The 12,762-nt window shown below is 42.7% G+C and overlaps 1 protein-coding gene across 12 annotated transcripts in view; it reads right to left on the bottom strand.

Annotated features, from left to right (window-relative positions):
- ptprk (protein tyrosine phosphatase receptor type K) overlaps nucleotides 1-12,762 on the bottom strand; it is a 148,697-nt gene that overhangs the window by 65,792 nt on the left and 70,143 nt on the right. For all 12 annotated transcript variants that reach the window (XM_029752914.1, XM_029752948.1, XM_029752923.1 and 9 more), the window contains exons 4-6: nucleotides 10,388-10,469; nucleotides 5,939-6,054; nucleotides 4,988-5,162 (exon numbers count right to left, since the gene is read on the bottom strand). In XM_029752914.1, coding sequence (XP_029608774.1) covers nucleotides 4,988-5,162; nucleotides 5,939-6,054; nucleotides 10,388-10,469 — 373 coding nt within the window. The remainder of the gene's footprint in view (nucleotides 1-4,987; nucleotides 5,163-5,938; nucleotides 6,055-10,387; nucleotides 10,470-12,762) is intronic.

The raw sequence follows: 12,762 nt of genomic DNA, 5'->3' as shown, positions 1-12,762 counted from the left end.
CTCATGAGAGCCAGTTTCATCATAGCGCTTGATGGTTTTTGCGACTGCACTTGAAGAAACTTTCAAAGTTCTTGAAATTTTCCGCATTGACTGACCTTCATGTCTTAAAGTTATGATGGACTAACGTTTCTCTTAGCTGATTTGAGCTGGTCTTGCCATAATATGGACTTGGTCTTTTACCAAATAGGGCTATCTTCTGTATACCGCCCCTACCTTGTCACAACACAACTGATTGGCTCAAAAGCATTAAGAAAGAAAGAAATTCCACAAATTAACTTTTAACAAGGCACACCTGTTAATTGAAATGCATTCTAGATGACTACCTCATGAAGCTGGTTGAGAGAAAATAGTAAAAATTAAGTAAAACCCTGGAATGAGGTGTCCAAACTTTTGAATGTACTGTATATAGAATATCAATATTTTGATATATTCTCCTTTATTATTTTCCTCTAACCCTACCACCCCTCCCCTAGTTGGAGTAAACTAATGAACAATAACGCTTAGGCTTTTACTTCCAGCTTATACATACTATATGCATTTTACGGACACAGTATATTTTACAATAGTTATCTTTTGTTCGTTTTTAGTCCAAGCCTTCAGCTACCCTCAACCCCTCCCATTGACCTCTGAAGACCATCCAGTTTTGATTTCTATTTGCCATATTTTTCAACTGTGCTGTGAAGTTTCACAAAGGTTCTGAACCTTTCCATTGTCATAGTTTCAACAGATTGTAAATTAAAGAAACATTTTTGCTAAGAGTATTATTATATTATACTATGACTTTTTAAATCACCCAGCAGTGCTATCTGCAGAGTTAGCTCCAGTTAAATCTTGCAATTCTTCAGCCATTCCTGAACTTGTGACCAAAAACAAGCTACATATGGACAGTAACAAAACAGATGATCTAATGCTGGCCCATGTTGACTCCAAAGCTTCCCACAACTGTGTCAAATTGGTTGGTTGTCCTTCGGGTTGTGGACCATTCTTGATTCACACAGAAAACTGTTGAGCACGAAAAACCCAGCAGCGTTGCAGTTCTGGATACAAGCCTCTGAATGGCACGCATACACATTCCATGTCTTAAAAATCCTCCTTTAACCCGTCTCCTCCCCTTCATCTACACTGATTTGAAGTGGATTTAACAAGTGACATCAATAAGGGATCATAGCTTTTACCTGGAATCACCTGGTCAGTCTATGTAATGGAAAGAGTTTGTATACTCAGTGTATAAATAGCACTTACACTGAGTCATACACATGGAATCCAGTGCTTTGATTCAGACTGTAATGTGGATCAAATTTGGCTCGTAGGGCCCCCATCTGACGTGACCCATGCTTTTGTCTGTTGAACCTAACAATTATCTACAAAAAGGACCTGTTTAGTGTTTAGCCCTGCAGGGCATACAAATATACATTGTGTTCATGAGACAAATTGTTATTTGCTTGAATTAAGCCCCAACAGAAGACCATAAATTAGAAAGTAATTGTTTAGCTCTTTTGCATTATTAATACCCAGGTGGACGTAGCTCTATAACAAGCTAGTGAATCGTGTACGGTGGTGATGGTGGATAACGTCCCAGAAGTGCTCTCTTTGTGGAACACACAATACCTGAACCCAGGACACTCCCCCTGTAGAGAGTTCCCAGGAGTTTTTAATTGTGTTTGCTTCCTGGTTTTCTAAACCAATTAATCTCTCTCTGTCTCATTAGTTGTGCATGAGATGCGTGCTGCAAAAATTATTGGGCTGCTCTGAAAAATCTAATTTCTCATAATTCAATAAGATAAAAGCATTTGAAACGGACACACAACTACTGTGGCCTACCGTACTAGTGCCAGAAAGCATGTACGAAAAGCAGAAAGCATATATGAAAATGCATGTGACATGTATATTTTTACTTTTCCCTTAAAGGTCACCAGAAATGTGTCTGTGTATTTTCTTTATGTTTGAATTCCTGAAATCCTGTTTCCGGGTAAATACACTGGGTCAAAATACTGGATTGCTTATAGACTCCAACTAAAACGAACCAGAAGCATCTTCACAATTGATTTAATCAAAACAATTCATTATCGAAACCACTGATGTTTATTAGAAGTAGTTTTCCAGGAAAACGAACCAACGCCATCAACGGGAAAAAAATAGAACGAGGAAAAAAGCCATTTAAATGCAGAGGCAATTGCCAATCTAATTTGTACTTGTACCTGTAGGCGAGGACCGTTCTCATTTCATTAAGACGTTCGGAGGAAACGGCGTAAACATAACAGAGAAGGTCTGGAGTAAATGACACCCAAAATGGCTTCTTTCGACTGAAAAACTATAAATACGCTTGCAATAAAATGCACAGTAGCATGCATGCAGAAGGCTTTAGCAAGCAGGCGTTTTAACAGCCTTCCATGACAGGTACTAGGCAGGCAGGCTGACTGACTCTCCCCATTTAGGGCTTCATAACGGTGGCAGGATGATAGTAACAGTAGGACTGAGCAGGTAGATAGTGGCGGGCGGGCAGAGGGGGGAGGGGAGGGAGATGATGATGAATCTTTCATCATCTAATATTGCTTCTTCCCCAGCAGCCCATCCATCACATGTGGGGTGACAGTGTGGAATGATATCGCAGAGCCCTCGCATTACTGCTCCTTGAACCTTGTCTCATCCATCTCTCATCCTTCAGCAGGCCGCGCCGCTAAACATCAGCCGTGCCGTCGCACAACTTAGGCTACTGACTGGCCAGCCTGCAGCTCTGCTCTGACTGCTCTGACCCAGCCCCAAGCATCCACAGCCCCGGAGCCCATTCTAATAGTAATTGTCGACAATCTCCAAGGCAGTAGCTTGATCAAAAAAAATGGGGGGAGGAGGAGAAGGCAGAGCGGGGTAGGGGGAGGAAGGGGAGTGAGAAAAGAAAGGAGAGATGTATAGAGAGAGAAGAAAAAAAACGGGTGTGCTGCAGCAACTTCATTTTGTGCGGGAGGAAACGTTCAGGTCCGCTCTGGCTTATTTTGAAGTTAATGATAAGCTCCGAGGCAAAAGATGACAGCGACTAGGCAGGCCTTGAAACAGCAAAGTGCACGCAGCAATCTACAGCTGACTGATGGCATTACAAGACGCAAAGGAGTGATCCCTTCCTCCACCTGTCTCCCCCACTTTACTTCCAGCATGTAGACACTGTTTGGGCTGATGGTATTAGACTATCGTCTACAAGGTGACACAATCATTCTGCCTCTTAAAACCCTGTGGTTAAGAAGCAAACAGTCCACAGACTGCTTGGAGTTCATTTCAGGTTAAATTTGCACACCACAAAAATACATTCTAAACCAATATTGTTAAAATTTGTTCCCCCGTGCATTGGAATCAACCCAGTTCCATATTCATATCATTAGAATATTTTCCTGTGTTGACGCGTTTCTCTTTTCTTGTGTGCCTTCCAAGTTCTTCCTTTGGCATCATTATGAGGCTTCATCAGAGTTTAACAATCTCTCTTTGAGCCTGGGATTGTCAAGCAGGAGCCTTTCTTCAGTGGGGGAAGAGCTGGCAGGTACTGAGTTTGAATCTACTTTTAAGCAGAAAATATCTCCCAGCCTGCTCCTCAGCTGACAGTTGTGTCTGCCACCAATCAGCCAGTTTGTTTACGGCAGGGTGGCACACTGGCCCCCACACGCAAACCCCGGGGGAGATGACAGCACACACTATCTACACAACAGTGTACACACACAATTGTGCATACATTCACATGCACAAGACAACATACTAGAACCTTTTAGATGAAGCACATTTTTTCCCATGGATTCCTAATCATAAAGACTTGGATAAGAAATACAATTGAAATACCATGTTGAGAATTGCACCTAAGGTCAACTCCGAAGTCTTTCAATTAGCCGTAAGAAACATCTCACTATCAAAGCCGTTCACGGGCTGCTTTTCCTTTGATTTGTTAAAGTGGAGCGCACCAGGCATGTTTGTTTTAGGCCCTGTTCCAATGAGCAGTATTGTCAATAAAGTTTTGTTTCTACTAGCAAGGGGGCAACATCATTACTCAAAGAACTCTGGGAGCTGCGCAAACCTCATGACGAAGTGAATTGTGTTCCGCTTGGTGTTGTTTCCCTCACCGCTGGGGGACACATAGATCAATAGTTCTTCGGTGAAAGGAATTTGCCACTTAAATTTTCATTTGTTACAAAGCGGAACAAAATTGCCGGCAGCATCCTCTGTCACTTCGGTTTTGGCAGAGGACCCACTAATAAACTGTTACCCTTAGGCCATAATCGACAACGGGCAACTCCTTGCCAGCTCTCATTATGGGCTGCCTGTATCAATGGCCCCAAAATTTCCTTTAAAATTACCATCTTTCGGATTGCTGTAGCAGGATGTCAGTTTTCAAGCGCCAGTGAGATATCGGACCTGTCAGTGCAGTTAATGTTCAACTCCCTTCTAACACCAGGGTTCTGGGGCCCTCTGGCCTGCGCTAACAATAGGATTTGCTTTACTGATGCAAGAAAACTGTCCCTCCCTTCCTCTGGGTTGGGAGCGGAGGTAGGAGCTGGGAAGATGCTACGATTGTCTGTATTAATTCTCTGTGTGGCTGGAGATATGCAGAGCAGCTCAGAGAGAGAAGTCTGCTGATTTGCGAGGTGTCTGTTGAAGCATGGCCTGTCGCCAAGCCTCTCTGCGCTCTCCACTGACCCCATCTGAGAAGCATTCCCACAAGCAGACTTCACACATCATGACATGAGAACTTGTGTATTTATTTTCCCTTTGGTGATTCTCATTTGAATATCCTAATAATAAAACTCCTCCATCTGAATAAACATATGCTAGTTGTGTTTTCCCTCACATATTTATCTTTGATTCATGCATAATGTTTATAAGAAATTTGGGAATTTTTGCAACTGAGTCCAAAACCACAACAGCTCTTAGACTTGAATAAGAGCTGCTACCAATCATTTATATGGTAGTAAACAGCTGTGCATGGATGTTCATCTGAGGAGGGCACAAATACCTCTGACGATGAGTCCGGCGAAATTGGACACACCAGATCCTCTCTCTGATTGGGTGACACATCGATAAAGGTCTTGGTCCAGATTAGTCACTTCCTTCAGTCTGAACGAGGCAGCGAACCGCCTGTGGTTGATGTTCTTAGTCGACGCCACGGGAATGTCCTCCCCATTTCTCCTCTGCACGATAAAAACAAGGAAAAAACATATGCGTTTGCACTCATCGGAAGGCCGTTTATATTATCAGGAAGATGATGGCAGACATATAAAATCTGGAGTCATTTCTTAAAAACAAACATGGCATCAAGGACGCATCAAGCTAGTAACACAGTGTAAAAGTGTATCTCAGAGGGATAAATGGGTTTGTTAAGCCGCCACTTCCTCTAAGGGTTTATCACGGTGAACGTTATCAGACAAGTTTGGTGTCGACAGCACTGTCTCTTTTACAGTTTCACCTCGACGACCGCCGGCCCCGAAATGGTCACATCGCCTCTCGCACTTTCCCACCCAGTCATCCATGAGAGGAGTTATCCCTTATTCCCTCCCTACCTCCTTCTCTCCCTCCATCCCACTCTCCCTTCATCTCTGTGGGCCTTATCAGTTCACCCTAGGCATTAGGGGGGGGGGGGCTTCGACAATGCAGTCACCTGAACAGTGATTTTCCCGCAGCCCTAGCTGACAAAATAGATTTTCCATTCATTCATAATAGACATTTCCCCAAAGAGATGTGGCATTGCCTTGAATAGCGTATCGTATCTGAGATGGTTAAGAGAGGTTTTTGAGTTTTGAGGACACAATGCCAAGTGATATACCAAGTGATAGATTCGAATTTGGTTGAATTTTGAACTCACTTTTTGTCTATTGGCGTGATACATGAACAACAGTATGACCCCACCATTTAATAATGAGTCCTGGTGTTCAGTGGTTATCCTGCCCTGCCCGCTCCCAGTCCCTACCTGCAGCCACAGTTTGTTGTTGTTGGCATCCCGGCCGGTAGCGATGCACTGGAAGGTAGCATTCTGCCCTGCGTTGACTTCCACATCTCCCAGGCGCAGGAAGTGAGGCGATTTATCTACGGGGGACGAAAACAATTACAGCAGTCATAAATGCAACGTACACGACATGATCAATGCAGCACCTCCCTCTCCTCGCCATGTCAGACAGCCAAGTCCTAATTACTAGCTTCTACCTCATCTGTCACACGGACACAGCCAGAGCTGAGAGGGTGAAACGGTACAGGTAAACACACACACCAGTGCTATGAACAGCCTGGATTATGACAATACGCACGAGCACCTCAGATCAAAAGATACTGGTGTTCCAAGGGGGCAGAGACAAATCAAAGAAAAGGAAACCTAGATGCACCGACATGAGGAGAAGGATGAAAGGAAGAAGAGACATTTGGAAGGGAGAATATTAACAAGCAAAGTTTTGATCTGGACAGCTAAATTATTCATGGTGATTTGGCTGGTTGGCAGTCCAGATGCCATGTGGTTGTCGAGAGCACTGCCGGCGGTAACTGAGCACACATGACTAGGAGGAACATTTTACGAAAAGGAGCTAAACTCTATCTGAACGCAACAGGACCACGTGGTCAAAACTGTTGTCTGGCTCCCCGCTGTTGTTAACATCCAGGGATCCTCGTTACATATTATCTAACGAGTCAAACGATGGCTTGGCTGTTCATACTTTGAATACATTAGCTATTTCTATGTCAATGTATAGATGCACCAAGTGTTCTCTCGGTAAGTTTTTAAAGATGCTGCATTTAACATTCCTTCAATTATCTTTCTTCAATTTGACTTTGAGGACGAAAACTCACTGCCTGTAGATGTTTTTTTTTTAATGAATGTTTTGGAGTGATTGTGAATTTAATTGTGTTCTATAATCCAGCAGCGAATTCAAAACACAGCCTAAGGGTACTCCCCCAAATTAGCCTGTATACTACAGCGGAAAAACTGATTAGGCATATTTTATGCACAACCCATACATACAAAGAGACAGAATCTTAGACAGAGAGCACTACCGAGTGTGAGATCTAGAGGCGGCGATCAAACAGTGAGATGATCCAATGGGCTAGTGAGGAACCATTCAAAAAAAAGTCCCAACCATAGTGATTTACAGTGGGGGAAAAAATAATTTGATCCCCTGCTGATTTTGTACGTTTGCCCACTGATAAAGAAAGGATCAGTCTATAATTTTAATGGTAGGTTTATTGAACAGTGAGAGACAGAATAACAACAATAATATCCAGAAAAACGCATGTCAAAAATGTTATAAATTGATTTGCATTTTAATGAGGGAAATAAGTATTTGACCCCCTCTCAATCAGAAAGATTTCTGGCTCCCAGGTGTCTTTTATACAGTTAACTAGCTGAGATTAGGAGCACACTCTTAAAGGGAGTGCTCCTAACAGCAGCTTGTTACCTGTATAAAAGACACCTGTCCACAGAAGCAATCAATCAATCAGATTCCAAACTCTCCACCATGGCCAAGACCAAAGAGCTCTCCAAGGATGTCAGGGACAAGATTGTAGACCTACACAAGGCTGGAATGGGCTACAAGACCATCGCCAAGCAGCTTGGTGAGAAGGTGACAACATTTGGTGTGATTATTCGCAAATGGAAGAAACACAAAAGAACTGTCAATCTACCTCGGCCTGGGGCTCCATGCAAGATCTCACCTCGTGGGGTTGCAATGATCATGAGAACGGTGAGGAATCAGCCCAGAACTACACGGGAGGATCTTGTCAATGATCTCAAGGCAGCTGGGACCATAGTCACCAAGAAAACAATTGGTAACACACTACGCCGTGAAGGACTGAAATCCTGCAGTGCCGCAAGGTCCCCCTGCTCAAGAATACATATACATGCCCGTCTGAAGTTTGCCAATGAACATCTGAATGACTCAGAGGACAATTGGTGAAAGTGTTGTTGTCAGATGAGACCAAAATGGAGCTCTTTGGCATCAACTCAACTCGCCGTGTTTGGAGGAGGAGGAATGCTGCCTATGACCCCAAGAACACCATCTCCACCGTCAAACATGGAGGTGGAAACATTATGCTTTGGGGGTGTTTTTCTGTTAAGGGGACAGGACAACTTCACCGCATCAAAGGGATGGTGGACGGGGCCATGTACCGTCAAATCTTGGGTGAGAACATCCTTCCCTCAGCCAGGGCATTGAAAATGGGTCGTGGATGGATATTCCAGCATGACAATGACCCAAAACACACGGCCAAGGCAACAAAGGAGTGGCTCAAGAAGAAGCACATTAAGGTCCTGGAGTGGCCTAGCCAGTCTCCAGACCTTAATCCCATAGAAAATCTGTGGAGGGAGCTGAAGGTTCGAGTTGCCAAACGTCAGCCTCGAAACCTTAATGACTTGGAGAAGATCTGCAAAGAGGAGTAGGACAAAATCCCTCCTGAGATGTGTGCAAACCTGGTGGCCAACTACAAGAAACGTCTGACCTCTGATTGCCAACAAGGGTTTTGCCACCAAGTACTAAGTCATGTTTTGCAGAGGGGTCAAATACTTATTTCCCTCATTAAAATGCAAATCATTTTATAACATTTTTGACATGCATTTTTCTGGATTTTTTGTTGTTGTTATTCTGTCTCTCACTGTTCAAATAAACCTACCATTAAAATTATAGACTGATAATTTCTTTATAAGTGGGCAAACATACAAAATCAGCAGGGGATCAAATATTTTTTTCCCCCACTGTAAGTAGCTGGGAGACGATGGCGAAAATAGAGACTGAGAATCACAGTGTCAGCTAGGTCGTGTGCTTAGCTAGTTCATTACGATCAGTGCAATGGGTGGTTAGAGAGGTGGGTGGTTCAGCACACCCTCGTTTCACACAGCGCTTAGTCAGGGATTCATTCTAGCCTCTCTGCCGCTGAAGAGCCACAAGCTCCTCTTGAGACAGGGATCAGAGCCAGTGGACACTGATAACCAGGAGGATATGGTCATGCCAGACGCTTTGAACCAAGTGGTTTCATAGAAAGTGCAAAAGAAAACGACATTTTCTGTTTAACCGGTTTGTCCAAATCGGAAGCATTTGTTATTGAAGAGCGATCATGCACTTACTAGGAATATGATTGTTTTCCTATAGTGCTTACTAAATACTTAACACTCCTTAAAAAACTAAAATGGGTTTCTCCAAAGTAATAAATGGGTAAATGTTTGAGACCGAGGGATAATTATTATTGTTAAATCCAACTGAAATTACCCTCTGGAGCGACGGCATTAGCAGATTAGCTCCAAATTAGCCTGGGATGTATCGGTCCCCTGAATCAATCCACTTACCCCGCTGCCAAATGAGGGGTGGCTAGTGCTCAGTACTGCTCACTGCTCAGAGCATTTCTCTGGATGCAGCTGTCAATTTAAATGAATGCTGCTACTGTGGAGGCTAGGGCTGTATCTCAAACGGCACCCTATTCACTACATTGGGCCCTGGTCAAAAGTAGTGCACTCCGTAGGGAATAGGGTGCCGTTTGGGATGCAACCTAGGAGGAGGTAGCGGGAGAAGACGCATGGCTGGACACACCGGACTGGACCAGTCTAGTCCTCAAAGGGTCCAGTGTCCCTAAACCAGCCATTTCACCCACCCTTTATAATTAACTGTCACAAAAGGTTGACTACACTGTTCAAAAGGATTACATTCCTAGTTAGTAGACCTCATCAGTGAAGGTGAAATCCCTACCCCCTGTGGTTGCTGGTGCTCCTAATTGGGATGCCTTTCCATTATTTAATCTAATCCTTTATCATCCTGGATAGACTAATCCAAATTATTCTAGACAAAACGGAAGTGAGGGAAAAATCGAAATATTACAATTTTCAGTTTGGGGCCCTTTTGATGTGTACGAGTGAATACAGAGCAAACAACTGTGGACACACTCACTCACTACATAAAGAAAAGTTGATTTCCAATGACGTCTCAGAATCTTGGCATCTGTGGAAGCTGACGGAAACATGCTTTCACTGTGTCTTTGTAATATGGTCTCTGGGTAAAAACATTTTTAAAACACTACTACGGTATATTTAATAGTCAGGTCATCGGGAAGCCAGGGATTTTTGAAAGTTAAAGTACTTCATTGTGCTGAAGTGGGTGGAAGCCAGCTATTACAACCCAGAAAGCCATGCTGAGAGAGCACAATTATCCTTTATTACACGGCTGATTCATTTATTAATGTATTTATTTATTCCATCCTCTGCCGACAGTCACTGATGTTTTCAAATGCAGGTCAGCCCACTCTATTGTCTTCCAGCAGCAAAACTTGCTCACTTCACCTTTCCCCTCAATCACAGTGTCACCTTACGTATCTTAATTTGCAAAGCAACAAAAAAAATCCATCAGCAGCAATGCAGTAGTGTCTGGTAATTACTGCCGGTGTAATGACTTACCACATGGATAGCTCAAAACCTGGATGTCATCAATCGCAATGAAGCCTGTCTTCCCGTCAGAGACCTCCGCCTCAAATATGACCTGCCAGAGAGGAGGAGGGGGGGGGGGGGGGGCAGGATGTTTACAACACTCATTTCCATCAAATTTTCACAGATCGATCCCTAATGCATCATCATTCTGCCCAAGACACTGGCAGGTTCCAACAGGCAGCCGTTTGGTATATCTGCTGTGGGCACTTTATGGTGCCATGGGATGTGATCGTAAACTGGGACAGAAATCATATTCTCCAGATAAAAAGTGAAGGGGGAATATAAATAAATCAACAGTCGATATAATTCTGTAAAAAAAATAAAATGTGTGGCTTGTGATTGTCACAGCAGCATGATTTCAACGTGAGGTGGAATGTTTTTTCCTCTTTCACTTCTTTTAAAGTAAGTCAAGTCACTTATTTTGTGCCATGAGGCAAACAATGTTGAGGTTGAATTCTAACACAAAGCAAAATGCAAGTGAAAGCTTTTAGAAGAAAAGTACTTATATAAAAACATTGATTTCATTAAGTTAAACATTTTAACACTGAGAAAGAAATCAGACTCTTTACAAAAATGTTAAATTTCCTCTGGATGGTTATTGAATTAGCAGATACCATATTGTAACCACGGAAAACGTTTAAACTAAAATTGCACACAATAGGAAATAATGACCATCTAAAAATACTTTCCTGTTAAGTTTTTGTTCCTTACCCTCAGTCAGAGTCTTGCACACAAAGAGGGGGGAAAAAACGAACCAATTGTGTGGGCAGAACATACGGTTCAGCCTTAATAGGTTGACATACAATGTCAACCCCAGGGTTATACCTTTGTGTGGGGATAGCAGGTTATATGGGTACATGGCTACAGTACATTGCAGTTGTCCATAGCTGCCCCCACATCAGGCTGTCAGAGCGGTGATTACAGTACTGAGGACGTCATGCTAATCAGAGCACTTACAGGGCCTGCTGTGGGGACTGGGGCTCAATGGCCCTCTGCTTTCATCCATCAATACAAATTGATGGTTGGGCCTCTTAGGCCTCTGGCAAATTATGGACAGTTGCACACTCACAGAAAAATCGGGGTACTTTTTGGAATATACCCAGCTTCTTACTAAAAAATGTTGTCCATCAACCTAATCTGCACTTAGTATACATCCAACTGGTTTACATGGTTTTTACTACTCTGGACACGTTCAACCTTCATTTAACTAGGCAAGTCAGTTAAGAACACATTCTTATTTACAATGACAGCCTACCGGGGAACAGTGGGTTATCTGCCTTGTTCAGGGGCAGAACACCAGATGTACCTTGTCCGGTCGGGGATTTGATCCAGCAACCTTTCGGTTACTGGCTTGACGCTCTAACCACTAGGCTACCTGCCACCCCTAAACTGCAATGTGCTGTAGCCATGTAACCACATACAGTGCCTTCAGAAAGTATTCACACCTTTTGACATTTTCAATTCACACCTGAATTGAAAATGGATTACATTTAGATTTGGTACACACAATACCCCATAATGTCAAAGTGGAATTATGTTCTTAGAATTATTTTGAAATTAATGCCAAATGAAAAGCTGAAATGTCTTGAGTCAATAAGTATTCAACCCCATTCTTATGGCAAACCGAAATAAATTCAGGAGTAAAGATTTGCTTAGCAAGTCACATAATAAGTTGCATGGACGCACTCTGTGTACAATAATTGTGTTTAACCTGATTTTTGAATCACAAACTCATCTATGTACCCCACACATACAATTATCTGTAAGGTCCCTCAGTCGATCAGTGAATTTCAAACACAGATTCAACCCCAAAGACCAGGGAGGTTTTCCAATGCCTCGCAAAGAAAAGGCACTGATTGGTAGATGGGTAAAAAAAACTAAAGCAGACATTGAATATCCCTTTGAGCATGGTGAAGTTATTAACTACACTTTGGATGATGTATCAATTCACCCAGTCACTAAAAAGACTTCCTAACTCAGTTGCCGGAGAGGAAGGAAACCACTCAGGGATTTCACCATGAGGACAATGGTGACTTTAAAACAGTTACAGAGTTTAATGGCTGTGATAAGAGAAAACTGAGGATGAATCAACAACATTATAGTTACTCCACAACACTAACCTAAATGACAGAGTGAAAAGAAAAAAGCCTTACAAAATACAAATATTGAAAAAAATGCATTCTGTTTGCAATAAGGCACTAAAGTAAAACTGCTAATAATTTGCTAAATAAATGTAATTTATGTCCTGAATACAAAGTGTTAAGTTTGGGGCAAACACAACACTGAGTACTACTCTTCATATTTTCAAGCATGGTGGTAGCTGCTTGTCATCGGGTATGGTTGTC

The sequence above is a fragment of the Salmo trutta genome, chromosome 1 (genome assembly GCF_901001165.1).
Source record: "Salmo trutta chromosome 1, fSalTru1.1, whole genome shotgun sequence".
In the NCBI taxonomy this organism is placed as follows: domain Eukaryota; kingdom Metazoa; phylum Chordata; class Actinopteri; order Salmoniformes; family Salmonidae; genus Salmo; species Salmo trutta.
The sequence above is the reverse complement of the archived record's forward strand: the minus strand, read 5'-3'. Positions and strand labels throughout refer to the sequence as shown.